The sequence below is a fragment of the Crocuta crocuta genome, unplaced genomic scaffold, assembly GCF_008692635.1.
Source record: "Crocuta crocuta isolate KB4526 unplaced genomic scaffold, BGI_CrCroc_1.0 scaffold130, whole genome shotgun sequence".
Lineage (NCBI taxonomy): Eukaryota > Metazoa > Chordata > Mammalia > Carnivora > Hyaenidae > Crocuta > Crocuta crocuta.
This window is the reverse complement of record NW_027527920.1, coordinates 1,155,460-1,176,315: the sequence shown is the minus strand read 5'-3', so window position 1 is coordinate 1,176,315 and position 20,856 is coordinate 1,155,460. Positions and strand designations below refer to the sequence as shown.

At 57.3% G+C, this 20,856-nt stretch overlaps 1 protein-coding gene across 1 annotated transcript in view; it reads left to right on the top strand.

Moving 5' to 3' along the window:
• LOXL1 (lysyl oxidase like 1) overlaps positions 1–20,091 on the top strand; it is a 21,147-nt gene extending 1,056 nt beyond the window's left edge. Inside the window, exons 2-7 of the mRNA XM_077748983.1 lie at positions 4–138; positions 13,705–13,813; positions 16,645–16,782; positions 17,161–17,317; positions 18,297–18,392; positions 19,972–20,091. Of these exons, the coding sequence (XP_077605109.1) occupies positions 4–138; positions 13,705–13,813; positions 16,645–16,782; positions 17,161–17,317; positions 18,297–18,392; positions 19,972–20,091 (755 nt within the window). The remainder of the gene's footprint in view (positions 1–3; positions 139–13,704; positions 13,814–16,644; positions 16,783–17,160; positions 17,318–18,296; positions 18,393–19,971) is intronic.
• The last annotated feature ends 765 nt before the right edge of the window (positions 20,092–20,856 follow it).

Genomic DNA, 20,856 nt, shown 5'->3' with positions numbered 1-20,856 from the left:
CGCCGTTCCGCGTGCTGGAGCCGCCCTACCTGCCGGTGCGCAGCTCGGACGCGCCCCCGCCCGGTGGGGAGCGCGGCGGCGCGCAGCAGGGCCGCCTCAGCGTGGGCAGCGTGTACCGGCCCAACCAGAACGGCCGCGGTGAGTACCGGCCCGCGCCGCGCCGTCCGCCCTCTCGGGCCACGGTCATGGCCGCCCGAACCGCTCCGTGGGCCTCCCCTGAGCTAAGGAATTCCACAGCCACCCTGCGTCCCACCGCCCCGCCTTCCCCGGGGCCTCTCCTAGTCGGTGGCAGGATTTGACCAGGGAGGCCTGGGCTCTGACCCTGGCTTGATGGGCAAGGGGCTGAAGGCCGCGCTTTGGGAAGGAGGCACCTTCCAGATTTGGTGTGGGTCATCTGGGGACAAAGGGAAGGAGCCCTTCTCCTCGGCCCTTCCTCATTTCAGTCAGGGCCCCGGCTTCCGCCCTTGGAGGTGCCCTTGTGTCAGCCTCACAGGGTGAAGCAGGGAGCATCGGCATCAGAAACGTGGGGTCAGTGTCAGCAAAGCCTTACGGGGTGCCCCTGGAGGTGTGGCAAGGTCCCAGGCACTAGCAGTCTGTGAGCTTGGCCTGTTGAGCGGGAGGTTAGGGAGGTGGCCCTTGCCCCAGGCAGGAGTCCAGCCTAGATGACTGGAGTTCCTTAAAGGGGACACTGCCAGGGCCAGACTGGGAAGTAGTGAGGCATTGGCCTGGGTGCAGAATTTAAGGGGATGTCAAACAAAACCCTCAGTAATCAAGAAAAGTAATATTTGAATGCGTTTTTAAATCAACAATAATGCAAACATTTTGAAAGGCTGTGATGAACAAAATATCCAGCTTTCAAACAGAATGAGTAGTGGTGCCATGCCAGGCCCTGATGGAGCCCGAGGCAACGTGAAAACTCAGAAATACTGATCCTGTCTTTATTGAAACTTTTGATATTTTATTCATCACAGATTTTTTTTTTCTTTGATTTTTTTTTAAAGTATTGCCTCAAATACTACTTATCTTGGTTACGGAGCTTTTTGGCGTCCCGGCCGGTGTCTCACTCACTTCGCTCAACCCACTCTAGTCCTGGCCGTGGGGGAGAGTCCCAGGAGGGAGCTGTGGACAGGCCTCCCTCTGGCATCTATTGGGGGGAGGGGGGTCGTGAAGATGGGACCCAGTCTTGAGAAGGCCCAAGCCATCTGCATGTGAGAGCACAGCGAAGGGGCAGCTTTTGTTCTTCAGACATGCTGTTAGCAGGCACGCTCCTGTGGTGAGAGCCCACTTGTGGTTTGGCCAAGGCCAGCTGACTCGTACCACACACAACCCCCCCCCCCTTCGCCCCCCGCTGTCCTAGAATTCCCCTTCTGCCTCTGTATCTGCTGCTCCAAAGTCAGCCTTGGTCAAGGTCTTCCATGCAGGCCCCAGTGTGTCCACATTGCAAGCGTGGCCTGCCTCCTTGAGGCTGCAGTCGGTGCCCCAATTCTCTGCTCTGTGCTAGGTTGCTGTGCCGGGCTCACCAGGGGATGGCTGAGCCCCACAGGGCGCAGGGGCGCAGGTACAACCTCCCCCCACCCCCCCAGACTTGGCTGCTCCAGCTCTATCAGCACTGGGACTGCTGCCTTGTCTCCAGCCACCCTGACCTGGGTGAGAGGCTGCTTGGGAGTGGAGGGAGGGTTTCAGTCTCCCCGGGGGCTGTTGGAGCCCAAGGCTAGGGGTGAGGAAGGTCCACACTGGTAGCACCTACTCCTTCACATCCCTGGCATAGCACTCATGTTGGGTGCTGAAGCCCACTTTGAGAACCTGCAGGGGCTCAGAACCGGAGCTGGATGGGGGCCCCTTCTGTGATCCCATGAACTTGTTCCTGCCTTGCATGGGGCACACGCGTGGGGTCCTCGCGGGACTTGCTGCATCCCTTCACAGTTGTGCCTTGTTTGCTCCTGGAGCTCCTTGGAGAAGTCATCCCATCTATAAGTGCTAAGCTCCTGCGGTGGCTTGTCTTAGAACACATGGCCTCAGAGTGGGGCTCAGCCAGGAGTGCCCCGCTTCTGGGCAGGGGAGAAGACAGAGGCCCCAGATACCATGGCAGTGCTGGCAGAGTCAGGCCTGAGCCTCAGCATCTGTGCTCCAAGCCAGTGTGTTTTCTAGGGCCCATCTTTGGCCTCACAGTTCTTAAACTTCAGAGGTCACCGGCCAGGGCCAAGCCAAGTCTGGATTGGGGTGCTTGGTGCTTATCAGGGCCTTTGGTCTTGCCCCACAGCTTATTTGGGGCTGAAGACATTTTTTCCTGCAGGTAGACTATCAGACGCCTGGTGTGTGGGTATGTATCAAGTCCAGGCCCTGCTCTGGGGGCCACATAGCAGAGGGGACACATCAGTGCTGTGATTGGGCAGGTATTAGAGGGACAAGGTAGGGGAACCCATACAAGGGGTCTCCCCAGTCAGGGGCTAGGGGTCAACGAGTACTTCCTGGAGGAGGAGGTACCCGTGTATTGCTGCAAGTGATGGCCATCAGCACCCTCCAGGTGCTCCTTCCCCTAGTCATGGAGGGGCTGGTGGGAAGGAGTGTGGGGGTACAGGCTAGTTTGGGGCTCAGTGAGAAGCCAGAGAGGGAGCAGCACCTTCTCCCCCATCATTGGTTCCCCCTCCCCACCCTGCTAGGCACAGACCATGGAAAATCCCAGTTAAGAGAAGGCCAAGCCTTGTGCTTGAGATCAGACCCCCAGGCCTGGTGTGGGAGTCCAGGGCAGATTCTCCGGGACTGACCTCATTCCTCCTGGCCACACACCCAGGGGTCTGAGGCTGGGTGCTGGCAGTCTGTGTGCGTGTGGGCGTGGATGTGTCCTCACAACGCCAAACACATGTGCACACCGCCCACGTCCCTCCATGTTTGGGCACTTTCCAAGCGTCTGTCCAGAGCCCGGTTTATTCCTCTGGCGCCTGCACCCTCTTCCCTCCCACCCAGGGCTGGGGCTGCCCAGGCCTCCTGCAATACCATTGTCTCCGACTCCGAAACTTGTAACTGGAGAGAAAACCAGGAAACAGGGGCCCAGAGAGGGTCACATACTTTGTCTGGCTCTCTGCAAATCCGTGCAGAGGCCTGGAGGGTGACCGGAGGGTTCCCAGGCCTAGCTGTGGCCCCTGCACCAGGCCTTTCCCTCCACCATGGCCAGGCCCTCCTCTCCTAGCCTCTTTTCTCCGCCCCTGCCTCCCCATAGCCTCTGCTTTTCCAGGCGGTGGTCTGTGGGCTGACTAAGGTGACTCCTGGTCCCAGAGGACCACAGCTCCTCTCCTAGGGCTCCCCTTTCCAGCCCCGCCCTCATTCCCTGGCCTGGCGACTCTGTGAAAGCAACATGGCACAGCCTCCCTGGCCACTGTCCCGGGGCATCGCTGATGGCTGTGCCAGGCTTGCCTGGCGCCTTCTCCAGCCCTGTCCTCGAATGGCCAATCAGAGCCCGGGAGGAAGCCATAGCTGCTCGCAGCCTCTCCCTGGCCAGTCCCTCTGCATGTGAGGCAGATGAATCCTCGCAGTGCTGACCCTATTATTCTCCTGCTCGAGAAAGTTTTATAACTCCCAAAGGCCTTCGGGATAAAACTCAAACGCCTTAGCCTACTGCTCCAGAACCAGAGGCACATCCTCCCTTCCCTCCTCCCTGTCTCACACCTCCACAGCCCCATGGGAACTGGGCTGCTCTTGACCGGGATGTTTGACCTCCCTGCACACCCAGAGATGTTCCTAGGGTACCCGCTCTCCATCTAGCCTCCTGCACCCAGGACGCCAGACAGGGCCCCTTAGTCCCTAAGAGCAGCCCCAACGCCTGTCCCAGCCCCTATGCCCCAGGCTGCCCCCCCTTCTCCAGGTCACCTCCCTACCTCCACAGGGCTTGGAGTAAATGCAAGGAAGGACAGAAACAGGTGTCTACCCAGAAAGTGTTTGGAGTTTGGGCCCGATATGGGCTCGGAGGCTTAAATGTGCAATTTCGTTCACTCACAACCTCCTGGAGAGGTGGAGATTATGCTTCTGTGTCACAGAGGAGAAGACCCCAGGAGGACCCCCGCTCCACCTGCGAGCAAGCCCGGTGGGGCAGGGCGACGGCCCGGGCCTTCTCCACCGGCTCTCTGGGCCTCAGTTCCCCCAGCTGCAACCAGGGTGACGGAGCATGACACTAGTGTTTGTGGGCACTTGACACATCACCTTTCTTAATTCCCGCAGCAGCCCCACCAGCCGGCTACTGCTCTTCATCCCATCTCATGAGTAGGGAGACAGGCTCATTGGCTGATTGTCACTCAGTAGTGAGACCAGGATGGGAGTCCCATTCTGAGTTCGTGACCATCATATATGAGTTTTTTTTTAATTTTATGTATTCTTGCTTACCCTGCCCTCCTCATTTATCCACTCATTTATTTGGTACTTAAACAGAGGTGTGACTGCGGTGATCCAGGTACCATGGTGACAGGGTGGGATGGGACAGTGGCTCTGCAAGTCTCTGGCAGCAAAGAGCCCCTGCTCAGTGCAAAGCCTTGCAATTCTCACTGCAGATTCCAGAGCATTTGTTTCACAAGCACGTCTGTCACACGCCTACGAAGGGGCTTGTTCTCTTTCTGGAGCTTCAGGATTGGAGGCACTTAATCCTCAGCACAGCCGTGGGCATTATTTACCATCCCCATTTTGGAGATGGGTCAGCTGAGGCCCTCAGCGGTTAAGCGACTTGTCCAAGCTCACATCACTGATGGCTGGTGGAGCCAGAATCACTGCCCAGCCTCCCTTCTTCCTTGCCTGAGGCTGCCTTGGGTGCTCCCTTCAGGAAGAAACAGAGTCTTCAGGCCGAGGAGGCTGCTGTAAAGGGTCAGGCGAGCCGTGGGGACAAGGGGCCACGTTTGGCAATTGAAGGTCACTAGTGTCGGAACAAACAAGTTGTGTCCCAGGCAGCCTCAGCTCAGGCCGACTTCCTGTCTCCTCGGTTAGCATCCAGTTGCTAACTGCTCTCAAACTGGGCCATCCCCACACAAAGAGAAAGCTCCCATGCTAAATAATAATAACAGCAGCTGATATTTCTTGAGCACTGACTGTGCACCAGACACTATGCTAAGCATTTTATTTTCATTTTTTTTAACCGCCCCCCACCCCCCACCCCCAGCAACCCTGTGAGGTAGAGAGAATTCTCACCTCCACGGTGCAGGCCACACTAGGCTAAGGAAGTTCAGTCATTCATCCAAGGACCCCGGGCGACTGTCTGCCCCACTGGACTGCCCCAGCCTCTCTGCTCCTGCCCCTGGTCCATTGTTTCTCTCAGGTCTAAACCGCCTGGAAAGCCAGCCTTTGGCCTTCTGCCTTCAGTTCGCAGGCCCCGCAGAGCTTCTGGGGTGGTCACAGAGCAGGGTAGGGCGTCATCAGAGCCTTACCAGGCGGTGGCCACACTCGACCTGGAAGTTCTGGCCTCTTGGCCCCCCTCCCTGTCCTCTTCCAACCCACCCCAGGGGGCCCCCCCATCTCCACATCCTCTCATCTCTGAAGGGGCACCCCCACCCCCGCCAGCAGTCCCAGCCTGAGTCTTCCCCACTCGTGTCCAAGCCGAGAACACATGGAAAACTCCCCAGGGCGGTGCTGGAACGGCAGGAGAGGAAGGGAGGGAGGAGGTGGGTGGTCCGCCCAGGCAGCCCACACCTGCTTCCAATTCCCGTGCCGGGCATTCCTGCGGAGCGGCAGTCGGCTCCGAGGCCGGAAGGAAAGGCTGGGTCTCGTCGTCGCCTCCCCTGCTCTGACCTAACAGCCTCCTTGCCACAGGCAGCTGGACCCCAAGGGCCTTTTTGTATGGGTTCCGGATTCCAGGGCTCGGGTTGGGCCTGGGTCCTCTCCCCCTTGCTGATGGGCACTCAGAAGCTGGGCACTTCAGAGTCACCTGGAAATGGGGTGGCGCTCGTGTCACGAGGCCAGAGCAGGAAGGGACTCGGGCGGGGAAGGCAAGGCCCCAGAGGCCTTTGCCAGCAGGGCCTCAGGGGACAACCCACCCTCCCTCCTGCTTGCAGACCAACTGGGACCATGAGTTTTCCACCCCCAGAGCTAATCTGTGTTCAAAAGAAAGGACTTTTGGAGGCAGGCCCAGCCTTGGCTTGATAATGAATCTGCCTGTGCAGACAGACACCACCAGACCCTGCAGGCGCTCACCAGTGCATGCAGGTACCAGGCCCCCCGCTGGGTACAGAGACATCAGGGGTGCACCAGACTCAGGCCTGTCGTGCCTGAGGTCTTGGCCCAGCAGCCAGAAGCCAGGCTATGGGGTGCAGGGGCCCAAGCCCACCACCATCTCACCCGTGTCTCCAGCTCCCACCTGCCGTGCCCCAATGCCTGGACCCTCAGCTGGGTGGCAGGTTTCACATGAGGAAACCCGTCCTTTCAAGAAATGTTTATCAATCTATCATCTTACTGCGTGCTGGGCATTAGTCTAGAGCTGGGTCTTCACTGGTGAAATGAAAGAGACAAAATCCTTGCCTTTGCGGACATTATCTTTTCACGCATAAACATAATAAATAGGTAAATAATAGAATGTGGTGAGTACTGTGGTAAACATAGAGAAAACTAAGATCTGGAGGGGGAGGGGCGACGAGCAGGTTGCTGGTTAAGGTAGGCCTCACGAAGGTGACGAAGGTGACATTTGAGCGGAGACTTGAAGGAGGCAAATGAATGAGACGCGCAGCAATCAGGAAGAGCATTCCAGATAGAAGAAACAGCTAGTACAAAGGCCCTGAGGCAGGAATTCCTGAGGGGGGAGCATTTCAAGTGTGTTCCGGGTATAGTGAGAGCAGAGTAGCACAGGAGTTGGGGGGGGCGGTGACAGGAGGCAGGTCAGGGAGGTAACAGGACCCTAAAGGACACTGAGGACTTCGGCGTTTCCTCTTCATGCCCTGGAGAGCTACTGCAGGCTTTGAGCTGAGCAGTGACATTTAAACAGGGTCCCTGACCACTAGGCTGGGATGGGCAGTGGGGAGGCCGGCAAGAGGCTGGCAGGAGGCTGGTACAGAGATCCAGACAGAGGTGATGGTGGCAGGCAGGGCAGGGACAGCAGAGGTGGTGGGAAGTCAGAGTCAGGATCCATTCTGGGGACGGAGCTGATGGGGTTTCCTGATGGGTTGGATGTGGGGTGTAAGAGAAGGACAGGGGTCAGGCATAACACAAAGGCTTACAGCCTGCGCAGCTACGATGAAGCTACTGACACTGAGATGCGAAGGCGGCCGGCTGAGCAGGTGTTGTACGGAAGATGAAAGTTCAAGTCCCTGTGAAGGGTCTAGGGCAGGGAGGGACCCAGGGGACAGAAACATCCACAAAGACTCCTGGAAGTAGATGCAGGGGCACCCCACAGGCCTGCAGAGGAAGGGAGGGCAGCAGGGGTGGGGGCTGTGTTCACAGAGAGTAGAGCGTGAGGGAGCGAGGCGTGCAAGCAGGCAGCAGAGGGAAAGGCAGCTGATCTCCCCAAAGGTGAAGGTCGGCCTCAGTTGGGCCCTGTCGCAGGGAGGAGTGAGGACTGTCTCCACCAGTCAAGTGGGAGCACCAGACGTGTGCTGGGAGAGGGGTGGGCAGGAGTGACAAGGTAGGATTTGGGGCTAAAGACTGTGCACCCCTGCAAGGCTGTGTGTGTGTGTGTGTGTGTGTGTGTGTGTGTGTGCCCGGAATTCCAAGACAAGGCACCGTGGTGTCCGAGGCTAAGGGCGGAAGACGTCAGGTTTGCTAGGAAGCTGCCCCCGGACCCTTAGGGCTCTGAGATTGAGAAGGCTGGCTTAAGGCCAGACCATAAAAGGCCTCAGCTGCCACCCTGTGGAGTCTGTGGGCTTGATTCTACAGGCAGTGGGGACCCCCTGCAGGTTCTGGGCCTGGCTTTATGGCTGTCGTGGCCCCTTTGCCTGGGCTGGGATGGCCCCTTTCCATCCCAGGATGTAGCGAACCCGCAGCCGCCTTGCCAGCCGGCTCACCGCGCAGGTGTGGTGCCGCGGGACCAGCCCCTGACAATTCAAGGTCCTGATTATCAAATGGTGATTTCATAGGGCCTGGAGGCCCCCGTCAGCTCATCCCTGTGCAAGGCCGAGCTCTGCGCTTGCCTTACCTAAGGGCCCCTCTGGGGTCTGACGGCTGAGCCGTGACAGCCTGATCCGCACATATTTCACAACCCACTGGCCGGTTCCTGCTGGACAGTGTTTATCCTCCAGCCCCAGGCTCAAGAGATTAGGGCTACTTTGCATTCCACTCTCCTTCCTCCACTGCTTGTGAGCAGGAGGCCTGAGGGGGGAAGAGTTCCAAGGAGCTGAGGTTTGTGGAGCCCACAGAAAGGGAAAAGCCAAGAGGGAGACAGGTGAGGTGCGGGCAAGGGGCAGGAACGTAACCACAGGCCCTCTGCGCTGGGCGGCCTCCAGGAACCGCAGAGCAGGAGGGAACGGGTTTCTCGTGAAGCAGGAAGGATTTAGGTCAGACAGTGGGAGAATTTCCTGGCTGTGAAAGTGTCGTCTGTAGAGGTTGTGAGAGGTCTCGGGCTCTTGCCCAAGGCCGGGGAAGAGACCGGAAAGCTCCTGAAAAGTATTTTACTCTCCAAGTGTTTGGGGAGCCACCAGAGTGCTCACGGGCAGGTTAGTCGCCTCGCTCCAGAGTCCAGATGGGGAAACTGAGCCTAAGCAAAGGGAAGGGACTGCACAATAGGGGACTGGATGAGATGACAAGCTTGCCTTCTGATGTCTTTCCCAGAGAAGGCCCCAGCCAAGTCCTGCCAGGGAAGAGAACGGCGGGCCTCAGGCTCGCGTAGGCTGGCGTGAGGGCCAGCCTGGGACGGGGAGCATGGCAGACTGGTCCTCAGCACCTTGTGGAGGGGCCCTGGGTCCCCGCTCAGAGGAAGTTCCAGGGATGGAGCAGGAATGCAGAAGGTCCTTTTGCTTGGTTCTGTGTCTTCCCCACCCTTGAGGGCCTGACGGGGTCCCCTCCAAGGCTTCCTGCAGCACAGCCCTGTGACCTGATTCACCTACACCCAGCCCCTCCCCAGCTGAGCAGCCTGGCTTCAGCTATCTCAAGGGCCTTTACCGCCCTCTGACTCAGTGTCCCTCTAACCCCAGCCCGGACGCTGAGCAGCCTGAATTCCCTGTGGGCCCAACCCCGGTGGTCAGCACGTTGCTTCCAGAGGAGGGTGCCCAGGACAGGCCCAGAGCTCCAAAAGGCCTTGAGTGGGATAGAGAGTTATGAGAACTGGGTAAATGGAAGCCGTGAGGCCTGGAGAGGGCCCAGGCCTGCCTTGGGTCACACAAAGTCGGTGACAGAGTAGGGTAAGAAGCCAAGCTTCTGTCTACCTCCTGGGAGTGGAAGGCGGGACGCCAATGGTGACTAGGGACTCCTTGGGTAGCCTGGGCAGGACTATACAGCCACACTTTGCATGGCTGGCCCCATCTTGGGTGTCCAACCCAGAAGACTGGCCATGCTGGCCCCAGAGGGGGCACACTGTGGAGTCCTCTTTAGCAATGACAATGAGCTAGGTAGATCTTAAAAGTTTATACATTGACTGAGAAGCAGAATGAGACTGTGAGACAATGTCATTTATGTACTTTCAGAATACATACCCACCCCCAACACAATGAGATTTTATACAGAGACACAGATGTTCAGGGACATATCCGAAGGTCAGGGGTGATGATGAAGGTTAAAAAACAAAGTTACTCCAGAGCACCTGAGTGGCTCAGTCAGTTAAGCATCCGACTTCGGCTCAGGTCATGATCTCATGGCTTAGGAGTTTGAGCCCCACATGGGGCTGTGTGCTGACACCTCTGAGCCTGGAGCCTGCTTCAGATTGTGTCTCCCTCTCTCTCTATTCCTCCCCCACTTGCACTCTGTCTCTCCCTCTCTTTCTCTCAAAAATAAACATTTAAAAAATGTTATTCCAAAAGGGGGGCCTTGTGTAGACCATTGCTAATGGTTTCTTTGCTCTGAAATGAGAATTATGCTTAATTCAGTCTCTGTATTTAAAGAAATGGGGGTGTCTGGGAGAAGTTTCCATTGGAGCCCTCCCTATAGAACCTCCAAAGGCTGCATGACTCCATATACTCTGGATAAAAGGTTCCTGCCCCTCTACAAAATAATTATCTACACGACTGAGGGTCCTCCTGCCTTCTGAGTAAGACTTACCCTCTCTCCAGGGTCTTCCTTTTAAAATGCACACTTTTAAAATGAGCACACGGTCCAGTTGTAGCTGTATTTCACTCACCATCGGCCACCCTGCCTGGAGGGCCTGGCTGTACCCCATAAGCCGGAAACAGCAGACCAGTCCCCTATTCCTGCATCCGCAGCCCCCAATCAAACCTTCCCTTGCCCCCTTGTAACAACACATGCACTGTCCCCCAGAGTCCCGGCCCCCCGTGGGGCTGAGAGCTCAAGCCTTCAGGTCCCCTGCTGACGGCGTGCCTCCTGGGAGAGCAGGTGGAAAAAGAAGCATAGCTCCTTCCTAGGGAAACATACCAGCTGAGGGAAGAGCCTGAGCTTCCCAGGGGATCCCCTCCTCTGAAAGGTATAGGGGGGCCCAGCCTGAATGCCCAAGGCTACTTTCTTTTCCAGCAGCTTCCCCCAGCGTGACAGAGGTGGAGTAGGGCCAGTTAGGGGAATCCCAGGACCCCTGTGATGATCAGAGATACAGAACAAAGAAGATAAAATAATGGTAGGAGGGATTCCACTCAAGTTCTAGGAAAGGCGTAACTGTCTAAGGTGATTGAAAGGCAGATCAGTGGTTACTTGGGGGTGGTTAGGGGAGGAAAGGAGGGTTTACTGGGAAAGGCAGGATGGAACTTTCAGGGATGATGAAACAATAAGTAGCTTGATGGTGGTAGTAGTCTCACTGTGTATACCATTGTCAAAACTTATCAAACTGTCTATCTTAAATCTGCCTTTGACTGTTTATAGATTATACTTCAAAAAAGTTGATTTTTATAAAAAGAGTGGTAAGTCAAGTCCTAGGAGGTGGGGAGATCCTCCTAGGGCGCTCCAACTCACTGTGCAGCCATAGGCAAATTCATTGCCCTCTCTGAGCCTTGGTTCCCTCCAGCACCTCCGTGTGCCCTGATGCCTTGCAGGGAACAGGGTACAATAGGAAGTATTAAGTCACTAATCATTAGAGAAACTTGCCTGACACGGGCCAATGGGACAAGGCAGTCAGTCAGCCCCAAAGCATGGTGGATTGCCTGCTTGGGGGGTGAGTGGTACCTGGTCCCTGCCTCAGAGAGCGCAGAGGGTGGAGGGAAGTAGACACAGGTAAACACAATGAAATCTAATTATAGATCAATACAGATCCGGCGAGGAGACAGGAGAAGCATGTGAGCTTGGAATGTCACCACCAGTCAGGGAAGACTTCCTGGAGCAGGAAGGCACCTGTGTGAACCTGAGATTCCTCAACAGTAAGAGGAAGATGGTCACCTATGGCCAGGGCCAGGGCCCAGGTTGTGACCAGCAAGCAGCTCGGAGCTATCTGTACTTTGTCTTCCTCTGGAATCCCCACATGGACGCTACAGATGCCCCTCCCCCATGGCTTTGGAGTTTACCAAAAACAAAAAACACCAAAAAACAAAAAACCCACCCACTCAGTTATAATCGATTAATCAACAAGGATATAATCAACAAGGATTAACGATGTCAACACAATTTCCTAAAAATTGTTTTAAGTACAGAGTTTTAGTCCATGATCTGGGGACAAACAATGAGTTTGAGGTTCAGAGTCGCTGATAGGTGTCAGACCTCCGTATAATTAGGGGCTCAGTCCAGGAGCAGGGTCGGGGCTCAGCCGCAGGCCAGGAGCGAGTGGCACCAGCCCCTCGCTGGCCCCGAGTACTTCTGGCCTCTTCCACAGCTGGCTTTTCTAACTTCCCTGGACTGCACGGCCGGCTCGTGGAGTGGCCTAGAGAGGAAGGGTCGGGCCAGAAAAGCTTTGAGGAGCCATCTGTGCATTGTTTATTGAAACCGGGCCTGGGGTGGGAGAGGCAAACCGTCTGGTGCCAAATGCTGGATCTCATGAAGCTTCAGGCCCCGCTGACCCACCCCCACATGTTGCTATGGGAAAGGCACTTTGATGATGGGGAAGGGGACCGTTCCTGTCTTCTCCCCCTCCCCCTCCCCCACCCCTCACACCAGAAGCTTCCGGGGACCAGAGGGTGAGAACCGGCTTGGCACCGAGGTGGGCCCTCGCTTTGAGGGGCCCTAGGATCCCTGGGGAAATGACTGCAGGCATTCCTGGAGCTTGAGTAAGGGGACCTAGGCTGGCCAAGACAGCCCCCCTCAGCCAGCAGCCACCTCACCCTCACCCACCCTTGTGCTCCAGGCTTCCTCTCCATTCCGAGTAGGTGAGATCACACTGGCTGCCTTGACCAGGCTCCCTGCATGAGGCCCAGGCCCAGGGCGAGCAGGGCTGGGGTCTGGAGCCCAAGGGATGGGTGTGTGTGAGGGACCACCTCACCTTCAGTACCTGAGAGCTGACAAGAGGGGTTTGGCAGCAACAAGAAGGGCTGGAATCCTGTCTCTGTGACTCCAGTCCCTGTACCTTACTTGTCCCCCAAGAGCAGAGAGCTTGAAAGAAACTAAGCAACCTGTAGCCCCGTGTCATCGCTGAATCCCTGAAGCCTGAGCACGAGGGGACATAGAGCCCCGGGCTCACAAACCCTGAAGTCAGGGCTCTGGAGCCCCCACCCCCNCTACCCTGCCCAGGGCCCCACCACTCCCACACACCCAGCAACCAAATCAGATCTTTCCTTCTTTATTCCAATGCAGAGAGGGTCTGGACAGCTGAGTTTGGTGCCTGCTAAGTCCCGATCGTGCTCCCTGGGACCACGTTGTACACAGAGGTTGGGGAGGTGCAGGATGGACAGACCCCTGGGGCTAGCTAGCATGTCCCAGGGAATAAGTGATCACAGGGGCTGAGCAGTCTCCAGACTTCCCCAGGGCCTGCAGGGGGGGAGCCGGGCCCCTCACGTTGGAGGCCAGGAGATGCAGACAGGGGAGGGTGCGGCCAGGTCTGGGGGCCGATGGCAGGAAGAAAGGAATCCTGAAGAAGGCCGGGCTGGGCGCCCAGGCGGAGAATCCTGCGCTGTCAGCAGCCTGCTCCAGGGATGTTTTCACGCTGGCCCTTCCCTTCCTGCTCACCCAGCTTGTGCCAACCAGCACTCACCTGGCCCTGCCCATGAGCGAGCTCTCTGGGACCCACTTGGGGCCAGAGCCCGGGACTCTCGGGTGGTTCAGGAAGAATGCTGGCTGCAGACGGGGTCCAGGGACTGGTGTCCGGACGCCTGAGGAACAAGGACACAGAGGCAATGTCAGGAAATTGCTTGCTTCACTCAGTCCTGCCTCCAGGCCCCTGTTCGTGCTGGACGCGCTGCTATGAATACCCTTTCCTCTTCTCTGGCTCACCAAACCTCCTCCCAGACCTTGCTCTTATCCCAGCTCTTCCAGGGGGTGCTCAGAGGCTCCCGCAGCATGGAGCTCCCCCACCTCCCTGGCCCACACCTGAGCCCAGGGGGAACAGTTCCAATCACACCCCTGACTCAGGTTGGGAGGCTTCCTGGAGGAGGCAGCAGCCTGTGTAGAGGAAGAGAATAGCAAAGGGTGCTTGGGGTTGGGGTGGTCTCTGGGCATTAGCGTGGCCAACCTGACACCCCTCAGTGCCAACTCTTTCCCCTCCCCTCCCCTCCCCTGCTCCATCCCCAGGCCTTCCTGACTTGGTCCCGGACCCCAACTACGTGCAAGCATCCACTTATGTCCAGAGGGCCCATCTCTACTCCCTGCGCTGTGCTGCGGAGGAGAAGTGTCTGGCCAGGTAAGGAGCTGACAATGAAGCATGGAATGTCGGGACAATCTCTGGGACTCACCCCCGGCCCGTGCTCCTGCCAGCCAGGCTGCCTACAATCCGAATGACCCTGGCCAAGCCTCTGAGCCTCTCAGCACCCTGACCTCTTCATCTGTGAGCCTTGCCTGCCCGCAGGGAGTCAGGAGGAGAAGGACACAGGCAAACAGTTCTGTATAGGTCACTTTATAGGAACTTTACTGGGGCACTTCATCCTCACACCAGCCTTGAAGGTATGTGTTTTTCCAGTCAGGCGCCTGGGGAGCAAAGAGAGGAACTAAAAAGGTTTCTAATCTGAGCTGCCTCGTGAGAATGGGCTCCCACGAGGATCCAGGCAAGTCCAGTGGGGGACCGAGGATAGAGGGCAGGAGTACGGAGCCCTCTCCAGGGAGGACAGGTGTGGCCCTCCAGCTGGGGCAGTGGGCGCCGGTGACAAAGGGGCCCCAGGTATGTGTGGCAGCAGAAAGAGGGGAGATGGAGACCAGTTTGCAGGAACCAGAAGGTGAGCGCAGCCAACTCTCCATTATTCCTGGGTGACTCTGCCGCCTGCCGACCTTGCCTCCGAATTTATTAACAGCAAATATTCTGTCCGAATACATATGCTCTGGGGACATCTCCCTGTGCTAAGAGAACTTGTTAGAGAGCACATCGTCCTGCCTCGTTTGTCAGCATCCATCTATTTTTCTTAATTACTTGCTGCCTTCTTTTTTTTTCCCATTTGAATTCTTTTACTTTCACTTTCCAGTATCTGGGGAGCCCTTTGGAATCCCAACATGTTCCCTCTTCTGGACCTGCGCGTGCACTGCCACTCGGTAGCTGACCACAGGCATTTTCTGTCTGTAACAGGATAAGACGCTTGCACCGGAATGTAACTTCACTCACAGCTTCCTAGGTCCAGAACGTCTTGCCCTTGATCGCGGGTAACCAGAACCAAGGAAAGCGAGACCACGGATAAGGAGGCCCACTGTGCCACTCAGTTGGCCTGCCCGGTCCGGTCCGGTCTCCGGGAAGAGACCATAATGATCTTGTTCCTGCTATAATCAGTCCTTCCAGCAGTGAGTGCCTCATAGCCTCCGTGGCAGTCCACTGAGGCTGAGCTTTGAGGAGTCTGAGTCAAAGCTAAATGATCACTCCATCTTCACAAAGCATCCTGTGGGCCCAGACCAGAGCTCCCAGATGGGCTGGGGAGGAGGCAGCCCAGCCCCCATCCTGGTCCACCGGAGAATGGCCCCTCAGCAGCCGGTCACAGAGAGTGAAAGGAGAGCTGGCCTGAGCAGCTCATGGGCTGGAGCTCTGAGGAGGTCAGAGAAGGAGGAAATGGTCAGAGGAGGAACGGCCAGCAAGGGCCGAGGCAGCAGAGGAAGCTGGGCGCAGGGCGCACACCTAGAAGAGTCAGCAGAACCAGGCCCGGGGGGCGGGGGGAGCCCTTGGGGATCGTGGACGGTGCAGGCTGCAGAATGGAGCCCGTGTGCAAGCTGCAGACAGAGCCCGGAGCAGGAAAGGGACATGCTCCAAGTCCCACCGCATGCTTGTGGCCAAGCTGGGCCTAGAACCTAGACCCTGATGGGTTCCCACGGTGCGCTGGGCTAAACAGAAGGGCAGGGTTTAACTGAACAGAGGGAAGGAGGATGTTTTGTTCCAACCCAGACACAGACGGATTCCAAGCCTCCCCCAGACAAGGCCAAAGGCCTTACGTCCTGGCAGACGGAGCCTGCACGGCCTGTTGCACAGACATCCTCTCAGAGAGCGCTGATCCCCACAACTGGCCACCTCCTGCCTCTGGCTTGAGGACCCAGACCTTAGTGAGTGCCAGGGGAGTGCCCCTGAGGCCGGCCTGGACAGCCGTCAGCGGTACTCTGACGAAGGGGGGGAGCTGCAGTCCGCCCGCACGCACGTGTGTGTCTCTGTCTGTCTCCCTCCCCTCCTCTCTCCCTTTCTTTTCTCACAAAGTCCATCTCAGTTGGGAATTGGGGGTCAGCAAGCAACTTGTGAGCAGGCAGTCTGCATCAAAACCCGTGCCCCGCAAACAGAAAAGGGTCCAGATCGCTGGTCCAGAAGCCACACGGTCAGGGAGAGGTAGCCTAGTCACACTGACCTAGCTCAGAGGAGCATGTGGTATGGGGCTGGGCATAGGCAGTGCTGTTAGAGCTCACAGGCAGTCAAGAATCTTCTTAGGGGGCAATCAAGGCAGACTTCCTGGAGGAGGGAGCTGGTATTGGGTGAGTTCTGGGTCAAATGACAGCATGGGCAAAAGTATAGATTCGCAGGAGTGAAGTCTGTGAGAAACAGCATTTGGAGCTGAAGTCTAGAATGGTGGGGTGGGGGAGCAGCAGGGCAGACAGGAACGGGAAAGTGAAGAGACTCTGACATTGAAGAGCCCGAGCCTGTGTCTTGGGCCTGCACTTGAGACATGGCATACTTTGATCAACAACCAGGGGTCCATCCAGAGGAGGAACTGCTTCTCAGAATCTCCTGAGTAGGGCTGTTTTTTAAAAAGCCCTCCAAAGATACTGATAGGCCCCCAGCCCCAGAGGCTGCCCCCAACTGAGAGTCACCTGCAGGTGCAGTTGTCATTGTCAGACCAGATGCTGCTCTAGAAAGACTCCCCGGTAGCTGCCGGCCACATGGAGGAAGGCAGAAAGGAGGGGACAGCCAAGCCCGTGCAGCCAGGAGAGCCGGGGGAGGCCTGGCACTGGCTGCAGTGCAAGGGGTCAGTTGTGAGGATTGTCAGGGACAGGTCAGCGCCCTCTGGGCCTTGGTGTCACGGCGCCCGGCCCCACGCGGTCCCCCTCCTGTCCCTGCAGCACAGCCTACACCCCCGAGGCCACCGACTACGATGTGCGGGTGCTACTCCGCTTCCCCCAGCGCGTGAAGAACCAGGGCACCGCGGACTTCCTCCCGAACCGGCCGCGGCACACGTGGGAGTGGCACAGCTGCCACCAGTGAGCGGGGTCCCCCCACGCCCCTGTGGGTGCTGTGGGGAGGGCCCGGGAGGGACTTACTGCCGTGGACCCATCACTGGGGCAGGAGGTTCTTGGTGAAAGCTAGACTGGAGGAGGGGACACAGGAGGATCAGTCTTAGGGGGCAGAAATGTCTAGAATACAGGGAATTGCCCCAGGGAGGCTGGTACAGGTGGGAGCCCAAGAAGACAGCGAGGCGTCCTGAGGAGGTGCCCTCTGGTGACCCGGCCACGTGGGGAGCACCAGAGACACTGCCCCGAGGGACACAGGGAACCAAGGAGCCCCAGGAGCCCAGACTGGTCAGGAGGCTGTGTCACAGTAGCCCCTCTTCCCTCCCCTCTCTTGTCGTCCGCCCCCAGACATTACCACAGCATGGATGAGTTCAGCCACTATGACCTGCTGGATGCAGCCACAGGCAAGAAGGTAGCCGAAGGCCACAAGGCCAGCTTCTGCCTAGAGGACAGCACCTGTGACTTCGGCAACCTCAAGCGCTATGCGTGCACCTCCCACACACAGGTCCGACCAGGCGAAGGCATGGTGGGGACACGGGAGCATGGGGAGGGGTGGGGGGGCGCGGCGGGGNAAGCCGAGAGCGACGTCCGGCTGGGCCAGACTGAAGACGTCTGAGTCCGTCAGAGCAAGGGTTTTCTCACTGGTCATCAGGCCACCACAGGGCCCTGTGGGGACCGCCGGCCCCCCTCTCCTGCCTGGGCCCCCCCCCTGCATTGTTCCCAGGTGTGCTGCCCAAGGAAAGAAAGGAGCACTGCAGCGAAATGGAGATGGCATGGTGTTCCGTTGTCTGGTGGTTCACCCAAATCCACCTTTCTGTCAATCTGTCCAAGCATCCACAGGGTGTCTATCTGTCCTGCCCCTCTGTCTCTTCATCCACCCCTCCATCCATCTCTCCAAGCACCCCCTTCCTTCAGTCCCTTCCACCTGGCTGTTATACCTCCCTGTTGTCTCTCTGGCCCATCCACCCACTGGCTTAAGAAGGGACACACCCTGGGGCACCTGGGTGGTTCAGTCGGTTGATTGTCCGTCTCCTGATGTCAGCTCAGGTCATGATCTCATGGCTCTTGGGTTTGAGCCCCACATCAGGCTCTGGGACTCTCTCTCTCCCTCTCCCTCAAAAATAAACTTTAAAAATTAAAAAAAAAAAAAAAGGGGGGGCGCCTGGGTGGCTTAGTCGGTTATGCCTCCGACTTTTGCTTAGGTCATGATCTCACAATTTGTGGGTTCGGGGCCCACGTCGGGCTCTGTGCTGACTGCCAGCTCAGAGCCTGGAGCCTATTTCAGAGTCTGTGTCTCCCTCTCTCTCTGACCCTCCCCTGCTTATACTGTCTCTCTCTCTCCTAGAAATAAATTTAAAAAAAAAAAAAAAGGAAAGGGACACACCCACTCAGAGCAGCTGCCCAGGGCCAGAGGAAGGTGGGGCCCAGACTGCTGGAATGGCACAGGGAGGCACCCCAGCCTTGATCCTGTCTCCTTTCTCCAGGGCCTGAGCCCAGGCTGCTATGATACTTACAACGCGGACATCGACTGCCAATGGATTGACATAACCGATGTGCAGCCCGGGAACTACGTCCTCAAGGTGGGCCTCCTGGTCTGGGCCACTCCCCCTGCCCGTGGCTCCTGTCCAGTGTCCCTGTCTCTGCAACATGCATTCCTTCCTCCCCAGCTATGGAGCAGAGGTGGCATCCTGGAGGTCAGCCTGGAGTAGGGGGTCTCCTCTTCCGGTTGGAGGGTCTTAGCCTCAGGCACACAGTCTTTCCATAGAGGCACCAAGGCACCTACGGCCCTGGTGTGGTGATGCTAGAGGAGGCAGTCCCACAGTCTCCCCTAAGCAACAGAGGACTTGGAGTGTGGTGCACCCCCCTGTCTGCAGACAGGGCAGGCTTTGTGCCATCTGGAAGGGGACCCTGCCATTCTCTGAAGAGACCCTCCACTCCTCCCAGTGACCCCTGCAAAGCCCATGGCTCCTGTGACCAAGAGTCCCTTCTGGCCTGAACCCCTTGTCCAATGAGTGCTACTCCAGATCCACTTCCCTTCGAGGCGGGGTGGGGAGCAGGGAGAAAACATGCTAAGGACACACAGCCCCACGCGGGACATCCATGAAGGCTGTGCTGGGGCCGGGGCATGGTGGCCTCACCTGGGGAAGTCCGATCTCAGCCTCCTCTGTGAAGGTGCAAAGCAAAGGTGGGGAACCATTCCGCCAGGGCCCCTGGACCCGCAGCTCCACGCCCAAGGGCAGTAAAGACAGAGCTGTGAGCCGTGAAGGTGGGCTCGGGTGGTGCCCTAACCTGCATGGACACAGCCTGCCTGTTCACAACACAGCAACCCGGAAGCCACTGCTTACAGTCCCGGCCCAGGCGCCTCCCAGCAGGCTCAGAGGCCCCTCTGCTCAGTGTCACCCAGGGGCCGGGGTTCTTTTCCTTCCCTTGTTCATCCACTCACCAGACAAAGACCCCTCTGAGTTCCAGGCACTAGGGATTCAAGCCGCATACGTAGTGCACCATTCCTGCCCTCGGGGAACGTAAAGGACTTAAAAGTAACATGTTCTTAGACGTTCTGCAAATACAAGTCTGGGTGTAGCCTACCCCAGCCAAGCACCCCCCACCCCAGTTAATCCAACATTTAGAAGGCTTCCTGTGCCCCGACAGTTCTTCAGACAAAAGGCACAGGTGGGCCATTATCTCGGCTCCAGGGCGACAGATGCCACCTGGCGGCGGACAGCCCTTCTGTCGGTCATCTAGGCAGGCACGGGCGGTGAAAGGGTGCCAGCCTCAGACTCAGGAGACCAGGCCCACCCCCTCCCTCATTCACTGCTGTGTTCCCTGGGGCAGTGACTCAACCTCTCTGACCCTGAGTGCCCAGTGCAGGGCCCACCTGGCCCAGGCTCTTGCTCTGGGGAAGTATCCCATATTCCATCAAGAGTGATCTGGTGATGTTTTCTTTGCCCATGAGCTGTCTCTTCTTTCCCCTCTCTCTTTCCAGGTCTCTCTATCAGTGTAGCTCTGTCTCCATATCTCTTGGCTTTGAGGGGTCTTCATCTTCCTTTATCCTTCTTTCTGTCTCCTCCATGTCTGTCTGTCTGCACCTCTGCCACCTTCCCTAATGACCAAGTGAAGTGCAGCCCCCCAATTTTTCTCTCTGTTCCCCTTCTTCTTCAGGTTCACGTGAACCCGAAGTATATTGTTTTGGAGTCTGACTTCACCAACAATGTGGTGAGATGCAACATCCACTATACAGGTCGCTATGTTTCTACGACAAACTGCAAAATTGTCCAGTAAGTGCTCACACACCACCCTCCCCTCCCCAGCTCCTTTTCTACCCCCAGGGTGTGAGGGGGCAGGGGAGAAACAGGCAGGGACGCATGAAATACACAGGGTACCTGTGCTTTGGGTCACCTTCCTAGCCAAACACAGCTGTGGTTGGGCCCAGCCCACAGGCTAAGCAGGAGGAACCGCGTCCATACCAACCCCAAGCCGAGTGCTCATGGTGGAGCTCAGGCCCCGGGGTACTGATCTGGGGGGAGATGGTGTGGCTCCAAGTGGGAACCAGCAGGAGGCAGCATAATTGGGTGGAGGTGACCCTTCCTCACTCTGTGACATTGGACAGTTCGCCTCCCCTCTCTGAACTACTTTTCTCACCTACAAAATAGGCCCTTCCCATGTAGGCTTGTGAGATTGAAAGATTTAAAGGCCTCATGTCTGCGCATTGGAGAATCCTTCATAATGGTGTTCAGCGAAACGTCAGTGTCTTTATCAAGTGGATTGAATGAAACAGTCCCGAGTTAGAACTGTTCCTGGTTGGAGCGAGCTTTCATCCCTGCCTGGGCCCAGTTGTAGGAGGAGCTGACGCATCTGGCCCAGGCCTTTGGCACGTGGCTCCTGGGCAGGGCCCTCAGTTGCCCCTTTGCAGAGGGGACCCTTTGCTTACAAACTCACAAAGAAACCCCACCCCACTCCATGTGAATTTTAAATGATTGGATCCCAGCAACTCCTTTCCATTTAAAAACAAACAAACAAAAAACCCAGGAGTTGTCCTAGAGCCAT